The 17,170-nt window shown below is 49.8% G+C and overlaps 6 protein-coding genes across 6 annotated transcripts; 1 reads left to right on the forward strand and 5 right to left on the reverse strand.

Moving 5' to 3' along the window:
- Positions 1 to 1,388: 1,388 nt before the first annotated feature.
- Positions 1,389 to 7,138, forward strand: CC1G_10193 (hypothetical protein; the record flags this gene model as incomplete). The annotated part of the gene is made up of 17 exons (XM_001841144.1): positions 1,389 to 1,539; positions 1,595 to 1,802; positions 2,042 to 2,150; positions 2,205 to 2,652; positions 2,710 to 2,819; positions 2,874 to 3,052; positions 3,636 to 3,863; positions 3,938 to 4,172; positions 4,691 to 4,760; positions 4,999 to 5,346; positions 5,424 to 5,546; positions 5,606 to 5,620; positions 6,065 to 6,287; positions 6,373 to 6,444; positions 6,534 to 6,586; positions 6,852 to 7,024; positions 7,100 to 7,138. 17 exons carry the CDS (start codon positions 1,389 to 1,391, stop codon positions 7,136 to 7,138), a joined length of 2,784 nt encoding a protein of 927 aa, XP_001841196.1.
- Positions 7,139 to 8,121: 983 nt separating this feature from the next.
- CC1G_10194 (hypothetical protein) lies at positions 8,122 to 9,790 on the reverse strand (the record flags this gene model as incomplete). Its single annotated transcript, XM_001841145.1, has 8 exons — positions 8,122 to 8,321; positions 8,495 to 8,556; positions 8,637 to 8,790; positions 8,867 to 9,060; positions 9,112 to 9,261; positions 9,322 to 9,430; positions 9,485 to 9,551; positions 9,617 to 9,790. The coding sequence occupies 8 exons, from the start codon at positions 9,788 to 9,790 to the stop codon at positions 8,122 to 8,124; spliced, it is 1,110 nt and encodes a 369-aa protein (XP_001841197.1).
- Positions 9,791 to 10,050: 260 nt separating this feature from the next.
- CC1G_10195 (hypothetical protein) lies at positions 10,051 to 11,660 on the reverse strand (the record flags this gene model as incomplete). Its single annotated transcript, XM_001841146.2, has 10 exons — positions 10,051 to 10,189; positions 10,268 to 10,293; positions 10,359 to 10,399; positions 10,620 to 10,721; positions 10,876 to 10,952; positions 11,098 to 11,128; positions 11,327 to 11,366; positions 11,421 to 11,453; positions 11,519 to 11,579; positions 11,653 to 11,660. 10 exons carry the CDS (start codon positions 11,658 to 11,660, stop codon positions 10,051 to 10,053), a joined length of 558 nt encoding a protein of 185 aa, XP_001841198.2.
- A 384-nt stretch (positions 11,661 to 12,044) lies between these two features.
- On the reverse strand, positions 12,045 to 12,254 carry CC1G_13825 (hypothetical protein; the record flags this gene model as incomplete). Its single annotated transcript, XM_002911744.1, has 1 exon — positions 12,045 to 12,254. One exon carries the CDS (start codon positions 12,252 to 12,254, stop codon positions 12,045 to 12,047), a length of 210 nt encoding a protein of 69 aa, XP_002911790.1.
- A 521-nt stretch (positions 12,255 to 12,775) lies between these two features.
- On the reverse strand, positions 12,776 to 14,116 carry CC1G_13826 (hypothetical protein; the record flags this gene model as incomplete). The annotated part of the gene is made up of 8 exons (XM_002911745.1): positions 12,776 to 12,962; positions 13,053 to 13,078; positions 13,130 to 13,170; positions 13,227 to 13,337; positions 13,550 to 13,744; positions 13,797 to 13,839; positions 13,965 to 13,996; positions 14,053 to 14,116. 8 exons carry the CDS (start codon positions 14,114 to 14,116, stop codon positions 12,776 to 12,778), a joined length of 699 nt encoding a protein of 232 aa, XP_002911791.1.
- Positions 14,117 to 14,891: 775 nt separating this feature from the next.
- On the reverse strand, positions 14,892 to 16,749 carry CC1G_13827 (hypothetical protein; the record flags this gene model as incomplete). The annotated part of the gene is made up of 15 exons (XM_002911746.1): positions 16,575 to 16,749; positions 16,512 to 16,521; positions 16,433 to 16,452; positions 16,345 to 16,377; positions 16,191 to 16,287; positions 16,107 to 16,138; positions 16,026 to 16,056; positions 15,943 to 15,975; positions 15,806 to 15,882; positions 15,693 to 15,747; positions 15,525 to 15,629; positions 15,359 to 15,472; positions 15,265 to 15,305; positions 15,186 to 15,211; positions 14,892 to 15,123 (listed from the first exon to the last, which is right to left on the reverse strand). Exons 1-15 carry the CDS (start codon positions 16,632 to 16,634, stop codon positions 14,892 to 14,894), a joined length of 966 nt encoding a protein of 321 aa, XP_002911792.1. The 5' UTR covers positions 16,635 to 16,749.
- Between the last annotated feature and the right edge of the window lie 421 nt (positions 16,750 to 17,170).

Consider the following 17,170-nt stretch of genomic DNA (forward strand, 5'->3'; position numbering starts at 1 on the left):
ATTTTCTGTTGATCTTCTCCTGATGGAGTTGTTTACAGGGATTGAGAACGGTAGGAGAGGGGAAGTGAAAGGTGGAATTGAGAGCTGTGAAGTTGTGACTTTTAGATGTGCGGGCAGTGGGATGGGGTAACTTAAGGCACTGAGTTGGGTGCGTGCAGTAATTTTTCGTTGTGTGGTCTAAAGATAAGTCTAAAGATAGAGAAGCATGTCCTCACCGCACCCATGGTGGGTGGGGGCAATAATACAGTGGCATAAGGACTGTAGGTTCACCGGCGCCGGTTTGATTGTACGAGAATCGCGGAAGTGTGTGCGAAATGAGGCCCATGTTGTTCATTGTGTGCGGGAGGTAGACGCATACTACTATGTATACACTGACAGACAGCCCATGGTGTAATTCGAGCGGACGGAGAGTCGTCCCGAGTAGTTATTCTTAGATTGTTGAAATCCTCGACAGACAAGACGGCTGTTGTTCATCTTGAACGTCGAGGTTCAAGGGGAAATCACCTGCGAGGGACAATGAAACATCAACAGATAAAGGCAAATGATACGACTAGCTTTCACCTAGCCTCGAGGTTTGGCGTTCACGTTAAAGGTACACAGCCGGAAGTCTAAACTCGCCGGGTGCGCACCAACTTCAAGTTGAAGGTTATCATCAATTGACAAGCACGAGAAGTTCTAGTTAGTATACGTAGTAGACATAAACGAGATGTTCAATTCAATCGAGTGCGGAATGTCCAGGCACGAGTACGTTGTCTTGACAGATACTAGCATGAACGACATCCTGGAAAACCTTCAAGAACAGAACAGCGTGGGCGCCTATTCCAAGGAACATAAAATATCCAGGGTTAGCAAATTACGTAATTTACGACATCAGGATTTTGGGCTGACAGCGTCAAAGCAGAATCCCGCTCTTCTGCGAATCGCGATGATGTGTATCTGCATCTGGATGGACGGAATCTCATCTTGTTCAGTTCTGAACCAAGATGTGAGAAGAAAGAAGCGATCAATGTATAAAGCTGCGTTTGGGCTGTCTGGCCGTGCCCTGGCCCCGCTCTGCTCCCCTCGTTCGGTCGTAAAGTAGTAGTCCTTGGTGGTAATTGGGAAGGGTCTACCCCTCTCCTCCGACACCGACACCCTCGTCCCTCCCCTTCCCTTGGCTGGCGGTTCTCCCCTCGACGACGCTCGCTCGATTTCCTGGATTGTGGCTCATAGACTGACTATCGTATAGCTTGCTTCTTTATTACCTACAAACGCCCCTCCTCGCGGCCGCAAGTTGTTTGCAACTCCCCTTCGATTCGAATTCTCGTGTCCCCACGCAACAGCTCGCTCGCACCACACCGCCGACTACATACTTATTCTAATCACCATCCCAACCTTGGTTTGCAGCCATGTCTTCCTCAGCAGCGGTATCGTCCGTCAACGTCTCTTCTCATCACCCCCACCAGGGCCACCACTCCTCTGCGCCCTCCATGTCCTCCGCTGCGGTCACGTTTCATAATAGTGATTATGATTTATGGGATGCTTGGCTACACAAGATTTGTGAGTGTTCATTGCCCTTTATTTTATCGTAGAGCTAACGGTGATGCGATTGTAGACGAGAGCACGCAGCAAGACAACTGGTTCATGCCCTCTGAAGAGATCATCTCAACAGGCGTGGCCATGCGAGTTGAGGACGGCTTCTTCCGGGTGTTCCCCTATGAAAACCCTGCCCTCGTACCGTTCGAAGCCGCGGTTCGAAAGTTGAATCCCGTTGTGGCGGTCAAGATTCGCAGTGCGGCTGTACATGCTGCTCTTCGTAAAGTGTATGTCTTTTACTCCTCTCTCCTTTTCTTTTCGTCGGTTTTGGTTTTGGGCTTTGGTTGACTGGCGGCGGTTGCCAAGTGGAAGCTGTCAAAGTCGTAGAAGCTTTGCGGTGATTTGGGGTTGGCGTAGGACTGATAGACAGGATTTGTGTCTGTTGGGCGGTTACGAACCTTCTTATCTGTTCACTCGGCTGGGACACAGGCGCCTTGTAACGGAACTAACGAACTTGTTCTTCCAGAGGACCTGAAGATACCTCAGTCTACATCGACCAAAACACACGGATCCAAATCATTGAAACGATCGACCACCTCCCCAAAGCCGAGAAAGACCAATGCGGTGCCTTCATTGTATGTTCCCCTTGCTCTCGAACCCAAAACCTTACTCACACTCGCCTCCTACAGCGCGACGAACGCTCCGTAGTCCTCTGGTCCTACCACCTCGAGCACATCATCCCCCTCTGCAAAGACTTTGAAGAAAAGCTGATCAAGCACATCTGGCGAACACGCAACATCGGCCGCAAACCCCTCGAGTCGTCCATCAACACCACCTCCCTCTACGGCGGGCATTCGCGTCAAGATTCCGGTGCTGACCTCAACGAGAAGGGCGAGCACGGCTCTAGTGCAGATGAGGTTGTGGCGGATAAGGAGGCGAAGGAACTCGAGGAGCAGCAGCAAGCTTCGGCGGCTCAGACGAAGAAAAAGTCGGGCTTGTGGAGTTGGTGGCGGCTTGGACCGAGGAATGTGAATCCGTCGCCTGATGAGACTGATGCGGAGAAGAGGAAGAGGAAGGAGAGGAAGTTGATTTTGATTGGGCCTGTTTATGCTGGGTTGGGAGCGGGTCTTGCTGGGTGTAAGTGGCATCTTTGTCTGGGGATGGATACATGCTGATTTGGTTGGGATTGGATAGATTTCTGCACGGCGGGTGTGTCCAACTTGCTCTACCAGTGGGCTCTTGATGGCGATTTTACGCGGTTTGCGCTGGTGGTGACGCTGCCTGTTATCTTCTGCGTTTCAATCGTGCGTTACCATCTCTCTTTTCTCTCTTTTCGCAATCCTAACCCCGATGTATAGTTCTTCTGCCTCCAACTTATCGGAAACATCTGCCTCATTTTCGGACCCGTCGCTCAGTACCACGAAAACTCGGCATACTACTCTGCGGTCAAACCTGAACCTAACCCGGAGATCGATAATAATCTCCCGCATATTACGATTCAGTTGCCGGTCTATAAGGAGTCTTTGGAAGCTGTCATGTACGTGTTTCATTCTCGTCTATTCAACTCTATTCTACTTTATTTTGCTCTTGTGCTCGCTCGATACTTCTCTTTGTTCTTTGCGCTCTTCCTTGTCCATGCGTTCGCCTGTTCCTTTGCATTCTCGTTTTCCTTTGGATGGGTGGATGGTGGATGGGCGGGTGGCTGGTGGCGTATGCAGTACCCCTGAAGCCGAGGCGCAGCGTTCCCTTCGGACGTTCTCATCGCCAGGATGCGTTTCTTACGCGAGTCTTACGACAACGCCTTGTCCTATTTTTACCTTTTCACTTCCCCGTCTAATTTTATCCTTTCACTTCCCTACCTCGTGGGACGCCGTTTTGTCTTTTTGGTTGATTGCGGCGGACAGTGGACAGGAGGTAGATGGATTTTCGAATGGGTTGGATTGTTCTGATGGTGTAAGGTTCGGCGGTGAGGGTATGGTGGTGAGGGTCTGGTCCAGCGATGGACTGCGCGACCTCTGCCTCTGCCGACATTCCCCATGTCTTCCAAGTCTATTCAATCCCTCCGTAGACCATCCCTCCAAGATGAACATCCCAATCTAACCTAACTAAACCCCCTCCAGTGCTCCCTCCGTCTTCTCCGTCAAAAAAGCCATGCAAACCTACGCCCGCCAGGGCGGCACCTCCGCCATCTTCATCTGCGACGACGGTTTGCAACTCATCCCCGAAGACCAACGCCAGGAACGTATTGCGTTTTATGCGAACCATAATATTGGGTGGGTTGCGAGACCGGGACATTCGAGTGAACCGGATGGGTTCAAGCGGGCGGGAAAGTTTAAGAAGGCTTCAAAGTGCGTATCCTCTTTTCCCCTCTCTCTCTCTCTCTCTCTATACTGTGTTACTAACCTAATATGTAACGCAAAAGCATGAACTACGGCCTCGAACTCTCCCTCAAACTCGAGAAATTCCTCGCGCAACTCGAGGCCGAAGGTGCGGAAGACGATGGCGAGGAGTGTCTTGAGGATCGGGCGATGAAGATGGCTGCGGAGGAGATGTATGAGGAGAGTGGGAGGCGGTGGAAGCCTTGGTGTGCGAATGGGAAGAGTATTCGGGTTGGGGAGATTATTTTGATTATTGATGCTGATACGATTATACCTGAGGTGAGTGGGTCGTCGTTTCCTTTTCTTTTTGTTTTTGCTTCCTTTGTGGTCGCGTTTGTTTTGTTTTTGGGTCTTTGGGATGGGGGTTTTGGCAGTGCCTTGGGTACGAGCAGGTCGGGGTTAGTTTTTGATGGATTATTTTGGGGTTTTTGAGTTGCTAAGCTCTGTGGGGATAACCTCTGGGACTTAGCAGACGGCTTGGAATCTCGACACTCGATAGCCCCTCCTCGTGCCCTGTTTCCATTCAACCTCTTCTGTTCAAATTCGCTTTTTCATTTTGCTTGGCTATTTCCGTTGTCATCGCTGCCACAGCCTGTCACCACCAACACGATGTCCTGTGTTGACATCGAGGTTATGTGGTAACGCACGCCAAAAGCATGGCTACCCGATAGCAAACCCTTCATTCATTCATCGCCATCTCTACGAGGACTTTAGTGTCATTTGACATGGTTTTCATTCATCATTATACCTTGGACTTTATCATTATACCTTGGACTAACGCACACCTCTTATCACAGGATTGCTTCAGAGATGCTGCTCGCGAGATGGGCGAATCCCCGGACGTTGCTATTATCCAACACGAATCTGGTAAGATTTCGATTCTTGTCTGTCATATCTTGTCACGTTGTGCATTTTCCGTGTCTTCGGGAGTCGATGAGAGGACATGAGGGGTTGGGTGGAGGTTACTCGGGTGGCGTTGCGCCACCAATTTGACGATCGTCCCCGTGTCGGGGATCGACCCTTCCTCACCTTCACTTCCCATTGGCGGTCTCCCCACCCACCCATGCACCATACACCGGCTAACCCACCCCCCTCCCACCCACAGACGTCATGCAAGTCGCACACCACTACTTCGAAAACGGTATCACCCACTTCACACGGCGCATCAACAAATGTATCTCCCTCGGCTGCGCCAACGGCGAAGTCGCGCCTTTCGTCGGGCACAACGCTTTCCTGCGGTGGTCTGCAGTCCAGGACGCCTCCTTCATCGACACGGACGGCAAGAGGAAGCAGTGGTCGGAGAATAACGTGTCGGAGGATTTCGATATGGCGTTGAGGCTTTTGTTGAAGGGGTATAATTTGCGGTGGGCTACGTATTCGAATGGAGGATTTAAGGAGGGTGTGTCGCTTACGATTGTGGATGAGTTGGCGAGGTGGCAGAAGTATGCGTATGGTGAGTCCCTTTGATTTGTTGGTGTATTCGTTGGCGTCCTCTGGCGTGCAGGAGTGTTGATTATGGGATTTTTTTAGGATGTAACGAGATTATTTTCAACCCCATGGTTCGGTGGTGGCGTCAAGGCCCTATCAGCAAGCAGTTGCGAGGTTTCGTGTGGTCGGCTGCTCCTCTCCACTACAAGATTGGTATGATGTCTTGTGAGTACACGCATTTCCTCCAAGGATTGCCTACCAGGTAGCTGACGATTTTGATTTAGATATGTTCTCATATTGTAAGTCTCGATTCTGGTTATTTTCTGTCCCCTTCTTGTCTCTTCCTCGTGGGTTGGAAGGCCCGTGGGTTGGTAGGATTCGATGAGAATCCCCGCCGAAATCCCGGGTACGGATACCACCCTCGAGTCTCTTAGACAATCCGCGGCTTGATCGCACCCAGTGCGACACGAACTTTTCATTTCACTTCGAAGAGTTCTCGCCCCTGTCGATGCACATCATGGAAGCACGAGGTAGGGGACGGAGGACTTTGTGCCGATGTCGGAAGGGGTTGTCTGCCAGTCGACTTCCCGTGTTCTTCGACATGGTTGGCATATACCCCATCCTCCTCCTATCAGTGCCGACGCTTCGTTCCATGATCGCCAATCGCCTCTCTCCTTGTTCTGTTTCTCTTCACATATCTCTCTATCGCCTTTTCGTGAACCTGTGAACTTACACGCGCACAGATGGTATCGCCGCGGCAACGATGGGTTCAATCCTCAACTACCTCCTGCTCGGTCTCGCACCCAACATCGATCGGTTCTACCTCAAGAGTTTCGAAATCTTGCTGGCGTGCGCGGTCGTGTTCCCTGGTATCGGTAATGTGGGATACACACTCCTCGAGTACCGACTTGGCCACAAGAATTTCTTTGCTGCGCTGTTTGAGAACTTGAGGTGGATTCCGTTCTTGTGAGTATCACTCACTATCTTTCCAGGTTGGCTTCGTGAAATCTGTCGGATCTGTTGGCTGATTGGGCTATCCTCATTTTTACAGCTTGTTCTTCTTTGGTGGGATGAGTATCCATCTGTCGACTGCCATCTTGGCGCATATGTTCTCGTATAACATGTACGTTCCGTTTTTGTTCCATCTGTCGTCTGGATGGTCTTCTGGGTTCTCGACGTTGTTGTGCTGACGGGATTGTTCCTATCTTATAGGACTTGGGGCTCTACTGGAAAGGAAGTCGAACGCTCTTCGTTCTGGGTTGAAGGTGAGGATTCTGCGCTATTCAAATCTTAAGTTTGCCCCTATGCCTTCCGATCCTATTCAATTCTGTTCTATCTGTTGAGCTCGCTTCGAGGGGTCGAGACCTGGACGATGTCAAATGTCACGTCCCCACTTCGACAGCGAAGCTCTTCGAAGTCCCGCATGTTCCTTTCATCGCTCCACAACCCCGAATTCTTTCCCTCGATACCCCAGTCGGTGCACTGTAACAGATTACTGATGACCCCCATTCTTCTTTCTACCCACCTCAGTGCCGAGAATCTGGCAAAACTTCAAGTTGACGTTTATCATCTGCTTCTTGTGCATTGCGATGATGATTGTCTTCACGACGCCTGCTATCCCTTACGAGTGGCGAATCTTCGGATGGGAGTGGGCGTTGATTATCCCTCTTTCGTTGAATGTTGGGTGTCATATCTTGCTTCCAGTGAGTTCTGCTCTAGTCTTGGAGGGTTGTAGTTGTTTGTCGGATCGGCTTGCTGACCAAGTGCTCGCGTTACAGATCGTCCTCAACCCCTGGTTGATGATCTTCTCTTACTGAACGGGAATCTCGCGAACCCTCGTCGACATCATCATCACACCGCTACCTATCTGCCTATCTTACTATTACTATTCCTCCGGGCTACCACCACCATATCGCCACACTTGCACTACATCATCATCTTCACCATCCATCCATCTATCATCATCATCAGCATCATCGACACTCTTCTATCATTTTATTTCTTTTTTTGCGAATGGCGAATGGACAGACATCCCTTGGGCCTTGCTTCCTGTTCTCGTATCTTTTCGAACCCGCAAACCGCATCGTTCGACTCTCACATTCGTTTTTTGGTTGTCTCTGCTGACAGGTTATCACATACATACTAGCAACTCGACTCTGGTCCGTATAACCTACAGGACCTCATCTCACACTCGTTTTATTGGTTTTGTTGGGGGAGCTATCACGCTCACTTCTGGGCGCTGCGTCTACAGGTGTGCGAAGCCCTCCGTCCGCTCCTTGTTTCTTGGACATTGGATTCTTGGTTGGACGATTGCGGTTTAAGGACTCTATACTTAGTGTACATACCTAACATATTATTTTTTTGCTTTCGATAGTTATTGTTATTATACCTAGTACCTAGAGGGACCCCGATTCAGAGGTGAACGGTGATCTCTTGATACCAGCCTCCCGCCATAGGCCTACATACTGCCAAAGTGGCATCGCACACAAACGTCTTGCACGCTCGGTCGTTCTGGGGAGCGCTTTTTTCTTTCATGCTTTCGTTATCGTTGTAAAGTTATTTTGCGTCTTGTACTTTGTTATTGCTTAAGAATTCATGTCATCCTAGCCTAGTTCGTCGCCTAGATATCTTAATTGTGACCAGAAATTGGACTCTTCTTCTAATACGTCTAGAAATGCAGAGATGGTGAGTAGGTAAGTCGAAACGCGGTGTAAATCTCAGTCACTAGACATAGATGTCAGCCCTCCCGGAGACGGTGTTGGCGCCCATTCACCAACACGTCGGTGGGACAAGCTTGAGCTCATAGTTTAGCCCTTGGCTGCGAGTCATGTCGAACTTTGATGACCACTTTGCCAAACTGGTCTCCTCGGTTGATAAGGTCGAATCCCTGCTCTGCCAATTCGAATCCATCGAGGACGTGTGAGACGATAGGAACGATTTGGTGCTTCTCGAGGAAAGCGGTGGCGTCTTCGAGGTCTTTGTGCGAGCCCATTGTGGAGCCTGTGTTGCAGCGAATGGGCGGTGAGTTTGGAATTTTGTGGATGAAAGAGAAAGGAAGGAGAAGGAAGACACGAAGGAGGGGGAAATGCAACGAGAAGGGTGAGAAGAGGCTCCGAGGTGGAGTGCGCGCAAATTTGGAAATGGAAAAGTGGGGAGGGAAGTGGGTGGCTTACCGATGAGTTGTTGGTTCTGAAGGACCTCTCGCATTGTCATTGTGATCGTGGGCCCCGCCGTCCTGTATCATGATCCACACCGATGAGATCAGCCTGAGCTGTACTCCAACCAGAAAGTCAAGGGAAAGGGGACGATGCGCACATTCCGTAACACACAACCTTTCCACCCGGCTTGAGAAGTTTGACCTTCGTCACTTGTGTGAGGATGTCGGCTCCCCCGGAATCAATGACAGAATCAAGCAGAGCGCCCTTCTTCTGCTTCTGAATTAACTCTCGAAGCTTTGCTGGCCAGTTCTCTGCGGGGTTGGTAGGGGAAGGTATGACGTAGGTGCGTGAGCAGGTGGGCGAGAAAACCCCTGAGCGCGTACTCACTATCTTTATAGTTCACTCCGCCCTTCGCACCGAGCGAGATTGCCTTCTGGATTTTCTCGGGATTACCGCTGGTGACGTAGACAGAGGCTCCAGCTGCTACTGCGAGCTGGAGAGCGATGAGGGCTACTCCGCCTCCGATACCGGTGATGAGGACGTTCTGTCCTGCTTTAACCTGGGCGTTGACCATGGTTGCTCTGGGATACATAGTGAGACGAGGTAACGCAAAGGGTAGGTTAGGATCATACCTCCATGCTGTCACACCACCGAGGGGCCATGCTGCTGCGTGAATGTCGTCGAGGTGTTTCGGTGTGGGGATGAGGTGCTGTCGTTCGAGTACGATGTATTCGGAGAAGGTTCCTCCTAGCTTCGTCACAGCCCCACCAAGAGGATAGAACCTGAAAGGATGCGGGTTCAGATCATTTCTTCTGCTACCAGCCAAAGTCAAAGGGACTAACTTCGGGTCTTCTGGTGCAATGGGATCAGACCACCAGCCTCGGCTGGGAGTCATGATAACTCGTTTCCCAACGAGCGGGTCATTGGGGTTACCAGAGGCAATTACCTCTCCTGAAGGAGGAGTGAGACTACAGTGAGTCTAGAATGTAGATTGTGCTTGCATACCTGCACCATCGCCTCCATAGAAGCTCCCTGGCGTGATCCCGGGGTAGAGCCCCTTTCTAATCCAAACCTAGCCAATACTACGGCGTCAGTTTCGCCCGACCTCGACCGAGATAGCGTGACGCACGTGCTTACATCTTTGTGGTTAAACGCGACTGCGTTTATCTTTACCAGCACTTGTCCAGGCTCCAAGCGCTCCGGGAGGGGGTATTCGATGAGAGCTGCATCATTTATGAATTTGGGGTTCGCAGGGTTCGTTGCTTTTTGGACTACAATGGCTTTGGAAACCTTGGGTAGGGAACGCGACATTGTTCAGATGGCTCTGGTGAAACGTATACGCCGTGTACTAGTCGTGGTGGAGGGATGAAGACAACCTGCTCACATAGCTCAACGCGGTCCAGTGCCGTTCGGTAACGCGGCAATCTCATAGCCGGAACCAATTGACAGCGGCCATCAATACACGCTTCGGCCAAATAAGCGCTCGCTACGAAGCTACGACGAACTGCTTCACGAGGGTGACTTCGAGTCAAAGGCTTCCTGAACCAGGAAAACTATCAATTGCAAAAGGACTAGCATATTTGACCTTCTTGTCTACTTTTATAGATGATCTCCAGATTTCCGCCGTCGACATTGATGCTGACATCTAGGTTCGATGGTCCTTTCTTCGCTTGATGTCGGACGTGTAACACCAGTCGGTTTGATAGTGTACTGTGGATAGTACTCTGTAGCCTGAGTTGTCCTTTAGCACAAGAGACATTGATTTCAAGGTTCGAAATCAAGGCTCACATTATGAGAAGGTGGTGATAGCGCCCCTGCAGAATCCCGAGGTCAGTTGGCACTCTAGCTCCGTCTGGATACTCGTCCACAGCCCACCCACCGGCGCAAGGATGTTATACGCTAGGCTAGCCGCCGATATCGCTAGTTATTAACGTATGAGCTTCGACAAGGAATTGCATTCTGCTTGTTTGCATACCTGAAAGGGCAATGAAATAATACGTTCCGTCGCGACAAAAGGTCCGCACTATACGATTCTTTGCGAACCAGAAACTTGGTAGGCCCAGGTATATGCACAAGGACATGACAGCTGTAAACTGACTGAGTTCTAAGAAGATAGTGGATATTTAAGTTCTGGACATACTCATTTTCTCAACCAGAATCAGTACGAAAGGAAGGGTCAACACGACTGGGTCTTTTAAGGGGATTGGAAGGCAAGCCTTCCCTGGCAAGCGAAGAGGCGAGACTGGAGATGTCGTATGAGCGATAACTCAGAACAGAAGAAGCAGCTTACACTGGAGTAACTCGGATCCTTTCGCATGAATGGCGAACAGCGATGTAGATAACGCCTGGTTAAATTTAGAACGATAGCCACGGTTTGGGTGGAGAACAAGACTCACTGCCCACAGAAGCAATAAGTAGATTCCCAGAATTCGACTCCGGTTTGCCAGGGCATAAACACGAATGGATAGGATTACTACCAATGCTGTTAACGGGCGGTGTACCTGATCGTCGGTGCGATGTCGTACCTTCTGATATTGTTATGTTGATCAAGAGAAAGCCTGGGCGCATATTCCTTTGAGCCAATTCTGCGAAGACAGGAGATGACTGTGGTTACTGACGAGCGGGAAGAACAAACGCGACCTTGCAGATCTGGAGGAAAGGTCAGTTTGAAAACGACATCATGGAAGTCAGTGTCCTAGCCTTTTCTGAGGCGCTCAGTGCGACCATCTCGACTTGTATAAGCAGTAAGCCGTTGGAGCTTGAGGAAGGAAAGAAGCTGATCGGGCGTACATAGAGCGCCAAACGTCGTGAGAAGCAACGATCCATATCTATTCAGAAGGAATATACCCTTGAGGGCAGTCCATTCGTCTAGCCAAATGAGCTCAACCTGCATAAGAACATTGTAACGTTAGAACATTGGAGATCACGACTAAGCGCTTACCTCACACGGGAGGGTTTCAAAATAGTCGGCTATCTGGTTGATAGCTATCAGCTCGGTCCACACAGTGGATCGTCCAGTCCTGGAGTAGTATTACTCACAAGGGCTGTAACGCAGCCAGCTGGTATTGAAATGGGCAGACGTCGACTCCATTCAGCCTGGCTATTGATTTACCGTAGAGAAACTAAAGAAGGGATTAGTAACACTGGGCAACCTTGATTGGGATTGGGCTCACCGAGACATATTGCACCCCCCTCCATAGCTCAGTCACACTAGCCTCTGGGTCCATGATAGAGAGGAAGGGCGGTAAAGTAAACAAGTCCGCGGATGACAGGCTACAGCAACCAGCGACTTTATAAACCCTGTCACTGTATCTGTCAACTCGATTCGGACGGCCATACCCCATCCCACACCGAAGCGGTCCGTGCCCCAATGAGCTTCTCTGGCTCTGTTTATATCTGTCCAACGTATCCTGATGATTCTTTACCCGTTTCCAAGTCCTTCGTTGAGCGTCTAATTGACCGCCCAGCACCTAATATTTAATATTGAAATTATGCCGGCCCGTGGTAGGGAGAACTAGTAGGTCGCATATAAAGCATCTGGATTTTATCCTCTACCGTACTACTGCTAAGGATACGACATGTTATCTCTCGACTCGATGGTTGTACTACTTGTATTATCGGCCGGTTTTGGCTCCGTCTCCGAGTCGGGATCGATTTGAGCGGTGAAGAACGAGATCAGAGGGTCGGGTTCCCCTGGGGAGAATTCTCCCGGAGAATTCGGCGAGAAATCGGCTTGATGGCGATTCCGTCTCCGCCTCTGCGAGTTTCCGCTCATATTGTCCTTTACCGAATACCACACTCCTGTTCAGGCAATCGATGTTATTTTTATCAAAGAGAAATAAAGCAGAATTTTCGTCTACTTTTCTTGCTCGTCTAAGGCGCCGTCAACAATCGCTACTGTCCCAACCTTGAATACCACCATATCAGACGGAGCTCGCTGTGCCGATTTGTCCCGCGGCTTCGGCTGACCAAGAGTCCGCCTCAAGTTTGACGCTCGAGATTGATTTGCCTTCTCGTATGCACACCAAAGCAGAATATAACAATCCCAATTATTCCCAGAGAATTAGGTGCAACGTTGTCTAGCTCCTCGTGTATAGATTCAATATTGGCTTTAACTTGAGGAACTTGGAAAACGGATTCTCGCTCGATGAGGGTGCTACGTAAATGTGCAGAGATAAATTACCGAAGTTGGAACTTCCTACAGAAGCGCATGCTGCCCTATGAGTATAAGGACTAAATCCAAGACTCATTACAAAGGATATGCGAGGTACTAATAAAATCTGAGTGGCCACCGGGTTAGAACTTTGCGGAAGCAAATCCGCTGCCCTTGGCTTCGACTCCGGGTGGCCCGGATGTCTCCTCGCCATCATTTTCCCCCCATGCCGAATTCTCGCCGAAATCTCTGGAGAATTCTCCCCAAGAAACCTCGATGCCCTCAACGAGATTGAGATATCTTCGCGAGCCTTCTTCCGAAGATGGAGGACTAATTGGTTGGAGAGGATAGTGTGAATAACTCCCTGCAACCTTCAATGCTAGTCAGTGGGCTGCGCTGCTCGGATTCACGTCCCCTCACGTTGACAAGTAATGGTGCTTTTGCCCCTGGTTTCAAATCAGCGGAGAAAACAAGGACATTCTCAGTGTTACACTCACCCTAAAGATGATGCTGAAGACCACGTTAAAGATAGACACGACTAAGAATCCAATCAGTCACGAATTCCATGGTCCTAGATCCAGCCATCCAACCCACTCGAAAAGACGATGAAGTAGTATGCTCCGTCTCGGGAGAACGTGCGTGTTAAGCGATTCTTCGAAAACCAGAATTTCGACAATCCAAAGTAGAGACAAAGTAGCATGACCACTGAGCCAATATCAGAACTTTTATGGCCGAAAAAAAGCATTGGAGAAAAGACTATACCTAGTTGCTCGAGCAGAATGAGGAGAAAAGGTAGACAAAGAAAGATGGTGGTCTCGATCGGCTTGGGAAGGCAATAGACTCCCTCAATGGGATTCGATATAACTGAGAATAGTCGGAATGTATGTTCTTGAAAGCTTTAAGAGACCTTTACTCACACTCGTAAATATCGGCAGCTTTAAGCCAGTTGCCGAAGACCGAGATGTGAATCGACTGTGCGATGAAATGCCACCTCGAATCATCAAGAGGCGTTTGGGAAGAAACTGGACCACGTACCAGCCAGAACAGTATCAAGAAAGCAGCCGTAAGGCGACTTTGGTTTGAAAGGGCGTACACACGAATGAAAAGCACAACTGTAGGCGTGAACTTTTGGAATTCCAGGGTGGACACCGCTCAGCTACGTACCTTCCGAGAGAGCTGTCGTAAAGAGGACAACACCTGAGATGGCCTATTAAACAGATATTGGCAGTAAGATACGTGAACGGTGCCCACCGCTTGGTGTGACAAAACCAGCTCTACAATGCTGATTGGGAGATTAGAGACGAATGATCAGAGGTGCGCAGGGAAATTAACCTTCTCGGAGGTGTGTAGGCTGGCAAACTCGACTAACATCAAGAAATGAGTCTGGCGAGAGCGCAATGGATGGTGCAGTTGTACTTACATGCCACAGCAGCGACGATTGATAGTGGAGGTATGTAACGGTTAAGAAGGAAGGTAACCTTCATTGCGCTCCACCTGTCAGGCCAGACCAGAGAAACCTATGATTGTTAAGGTAAAGGAGAGTTGAGAGTGGACAAGTCGCACCTCGTCGGGAAGTCCGTGTAGGTAGTCAAGTATCTGGCCGAGATTAAGCTCAGTCCCTTCGGCGACATAAACTAAAGAGAGCCTCACCAATAATGTGATGCAAGCAACTGCTCAGTGCGTAGTAGCTCACAAGTTCTCCTTGGCACAATTGTAGACAAGACTCACGTTCAACCTTCTTCATTTTTACTGTAAATGAGTCCAACTTCAACCTTGCTATCTAGAAGGGCAGGGGACCTACAAGCAATGTTTGCACACCTAGCCATATATCGTGGACGTTATGATTATCCATTTGAATATTCGAAGCGTGAAGAACGGAGGGTGCCAGGAAGAACCCTTTCAAATACCAAATACTTTATATGACTTTGAAGCCTTCGCGGCTTCTCCAAGATCGCTTACATTAGTCTGACTGAACATGTCGATACGGTTATGCCTTCGCATTGCAGACCAACTCGGAAGAATTTGCCAGGGGTGGTAAGGATTTACTCTGACCCAGTAAGGCGTTTCAAATATACCGATCGAGGAATGCCGCTCCTCACGATGACCGAAGGGACCAGGGTTTGTGATCATCGTTAGCGACAGTTGGATTGTGCGAAGAAAATCGAGACACGCGGTTGGGAAAGTACACACATTCGACAAGGTAATAGGAATAAGCGCCCGTGAAAGGCTATATAATACAGTTAGTATATGTCCTATAATTCAACGACTTGGCGTATCGTGCCAACTAATAGTCCGTTCGCCCGAGTCGTCGCAAGTATCGAGGCCCAGCGTTGATCGACCATTATCTCCCGACTTCCTTCTGCTAATGGTCGCATGGAACCCGTAGCTATGGTTGACCACATCGGAGCTGAAGCCCATCTCTGATCGCGCCGTCTCGCGAAGGTGGAGAATCATGCGAGTGGCGAGGATGTTGTGCATCACAGCTTGGGGGCTGTTCATAATGGATCGATATGTCAAAGTTGCCCATTAACTTTCACAGGAAGTGACACTTACACGGCGAGTAAAAACCGGTATCGTGCCTATCCCACCCGCGTCAAAACTTGGTGCGAAAAGAAGCGGAGAGAGGACCTACAGGAGCACCAATTGAGAAGATACCGTTCGCGATTGACATCACTGGATGACGATGATCAGTGCCTGATTGCGTTCATGTACAGGAGTAAACATACCTGCAATCGTGATGAAGTAAAATGCCCCGTCTCGGTATAGAACTTTGATCAAGTGGCTCTCCCGTGAAGACCAGTACATCTTAAGTCCGTACCAGATGGACAGTCCCATTGTCACTGAGGAATCCCGTTATCTCAGAGTCAGGACAAGAAGGAATCGTTTACGTACCGATAGCGCTGTAGAGGAGGGTCGCGTAGCATATCATCACGTACTTTCCAGCACCTGAGGTAGCGCCAAAGCACCCAGCTAATTCTGGCGCCGGAGATTGGATAACTGATAATGAGAAGCGCGGGTTTGAACTCGACCGACATGCAAAAGAGAGACGAGAGCGCTCACATCTACCCGCCGCCAAGTACAATGCAAAGAATGTCAAGGCGACAACCACAACTAACTGGAATTACGGAAGAGCTAGTGAGCAGGCAGTCCGTCGAGGGCAAGGGGCGACGTACCGTAACGTTCGCGAGCAAAAAGAATTTGACAGGGCGCGTTCGTCCCGAGAGAGCATATAGTCGAATGTAAAGCAGCGCTTGTAGCTAATGGTTAGGAACACGCATGATCTTCTCTGAATCGAGCGAGCCACCCTTACCATCAGCTATGAGTATACACACGGCGATTCCCACTGGAAAGGTTGCTGAGATACGACGCACGGATAGCACGTAATGTACTTACTGCTGGGGACAGAGAAGAGGTATTTGCATGCCTGGTCTTGTTGATAAGATTTTGTCTCCGAAGGAATCGCATTGCACTCACTCGTTCGGAGAAGATGGGCGGTGCGACGTTGTCTGGTATCAAAACCGTTTAGTCGAACGCCGACAAGGGAAATGGAATACTCACAGTACACTAGGGCCACTACAACCGGGAAGGGGAGATAACGGTTGATAACATAGATAAGCTTGACATGATTCCACTTGATGGGCCAGATTAAGGACCTCTATAGATTGGTGAGCGTTCTGAAGCTTGATGCACGAGGATCCATAGCTGCAAGTACCTCGAGATCAAACGTCTGCATATACTCCAGAATCTGTAGCAATGTGGGTGAGCCTTGCGCACGGCCGTCAATGGGGTGAGCTACTCACCAACACCGTCAGGCTCGCCACTGCGAAAAAATGCATGAACACGGGGCTACCCATATCCACAACGAAGTTCGAGTCTCACCATTGCAATACTACGGTCAATTTGTCAGAAAGCGCTGGTTGAGAAGAGGAAAAAGCGACTCACGTTGGTATATCGCGAACTTACGACCTGTGCAACTAGTCTCTGGTAGACATAGTCATCCATTGCACCTTCCACTACCTCGGTAAGTATCAACCGCTGTCACCGCCCAGCGTCTTCAGCGTCTAGCGTTGTGGCCTGTCGTGGATGTTCTGGAGCAAGGGTGGGTGGCGAGTGGGCCCATAACCGATGGGAAGGAATGGGCACAGCGGGCAGCGAGGGCGAGTGATATGTATCACCTACATTCCCGGATTCCACGGCAGTTTTGGTGCTTGCACGGTGTGTTGCGAAGCTTGGCGGGTGGGCTTCCGTGCGCAGCGTGGTGATTGCCTCCAGCGCCGTTTGGCCATTGGAGTAAGGTTGAATGGGATGGGGAACGAACCTGATTGCAAAGCGGATAATCTCTGTTCGGAGGGAATAGCCACGAGACATCGGCCCCGGCACGATGATGATTGGTTGGCATGACTAAATTCCTAAGAAGCCGAATTTTAGCGCCCATACAAATGTGGAAATTGACTTCATTTGGAAAAGCCGTCCCTATTCCAGAGACTCGTACAGCAAGGAAGGCCCTGGAGCGAATTTGGGCAGGCTGAGTGGTATTG

The sequence above is a fragment of the Coprinopsis cinerea genome, assembly GCF_000182895.1.
Source record: "Coprinopsis cinerea okayama7#130 chromosome 2 map unlocalized cont3.2, whole genome shotgun sequence".
NCBI classification, from domain to species: domain Eukaryota; kingdom Fungi; phylum Basidiomycota; class Agaricomycetes; order Agaricales; family Psathyrellaceae; genus Coprinopsis; species Coprinopsis cinerea.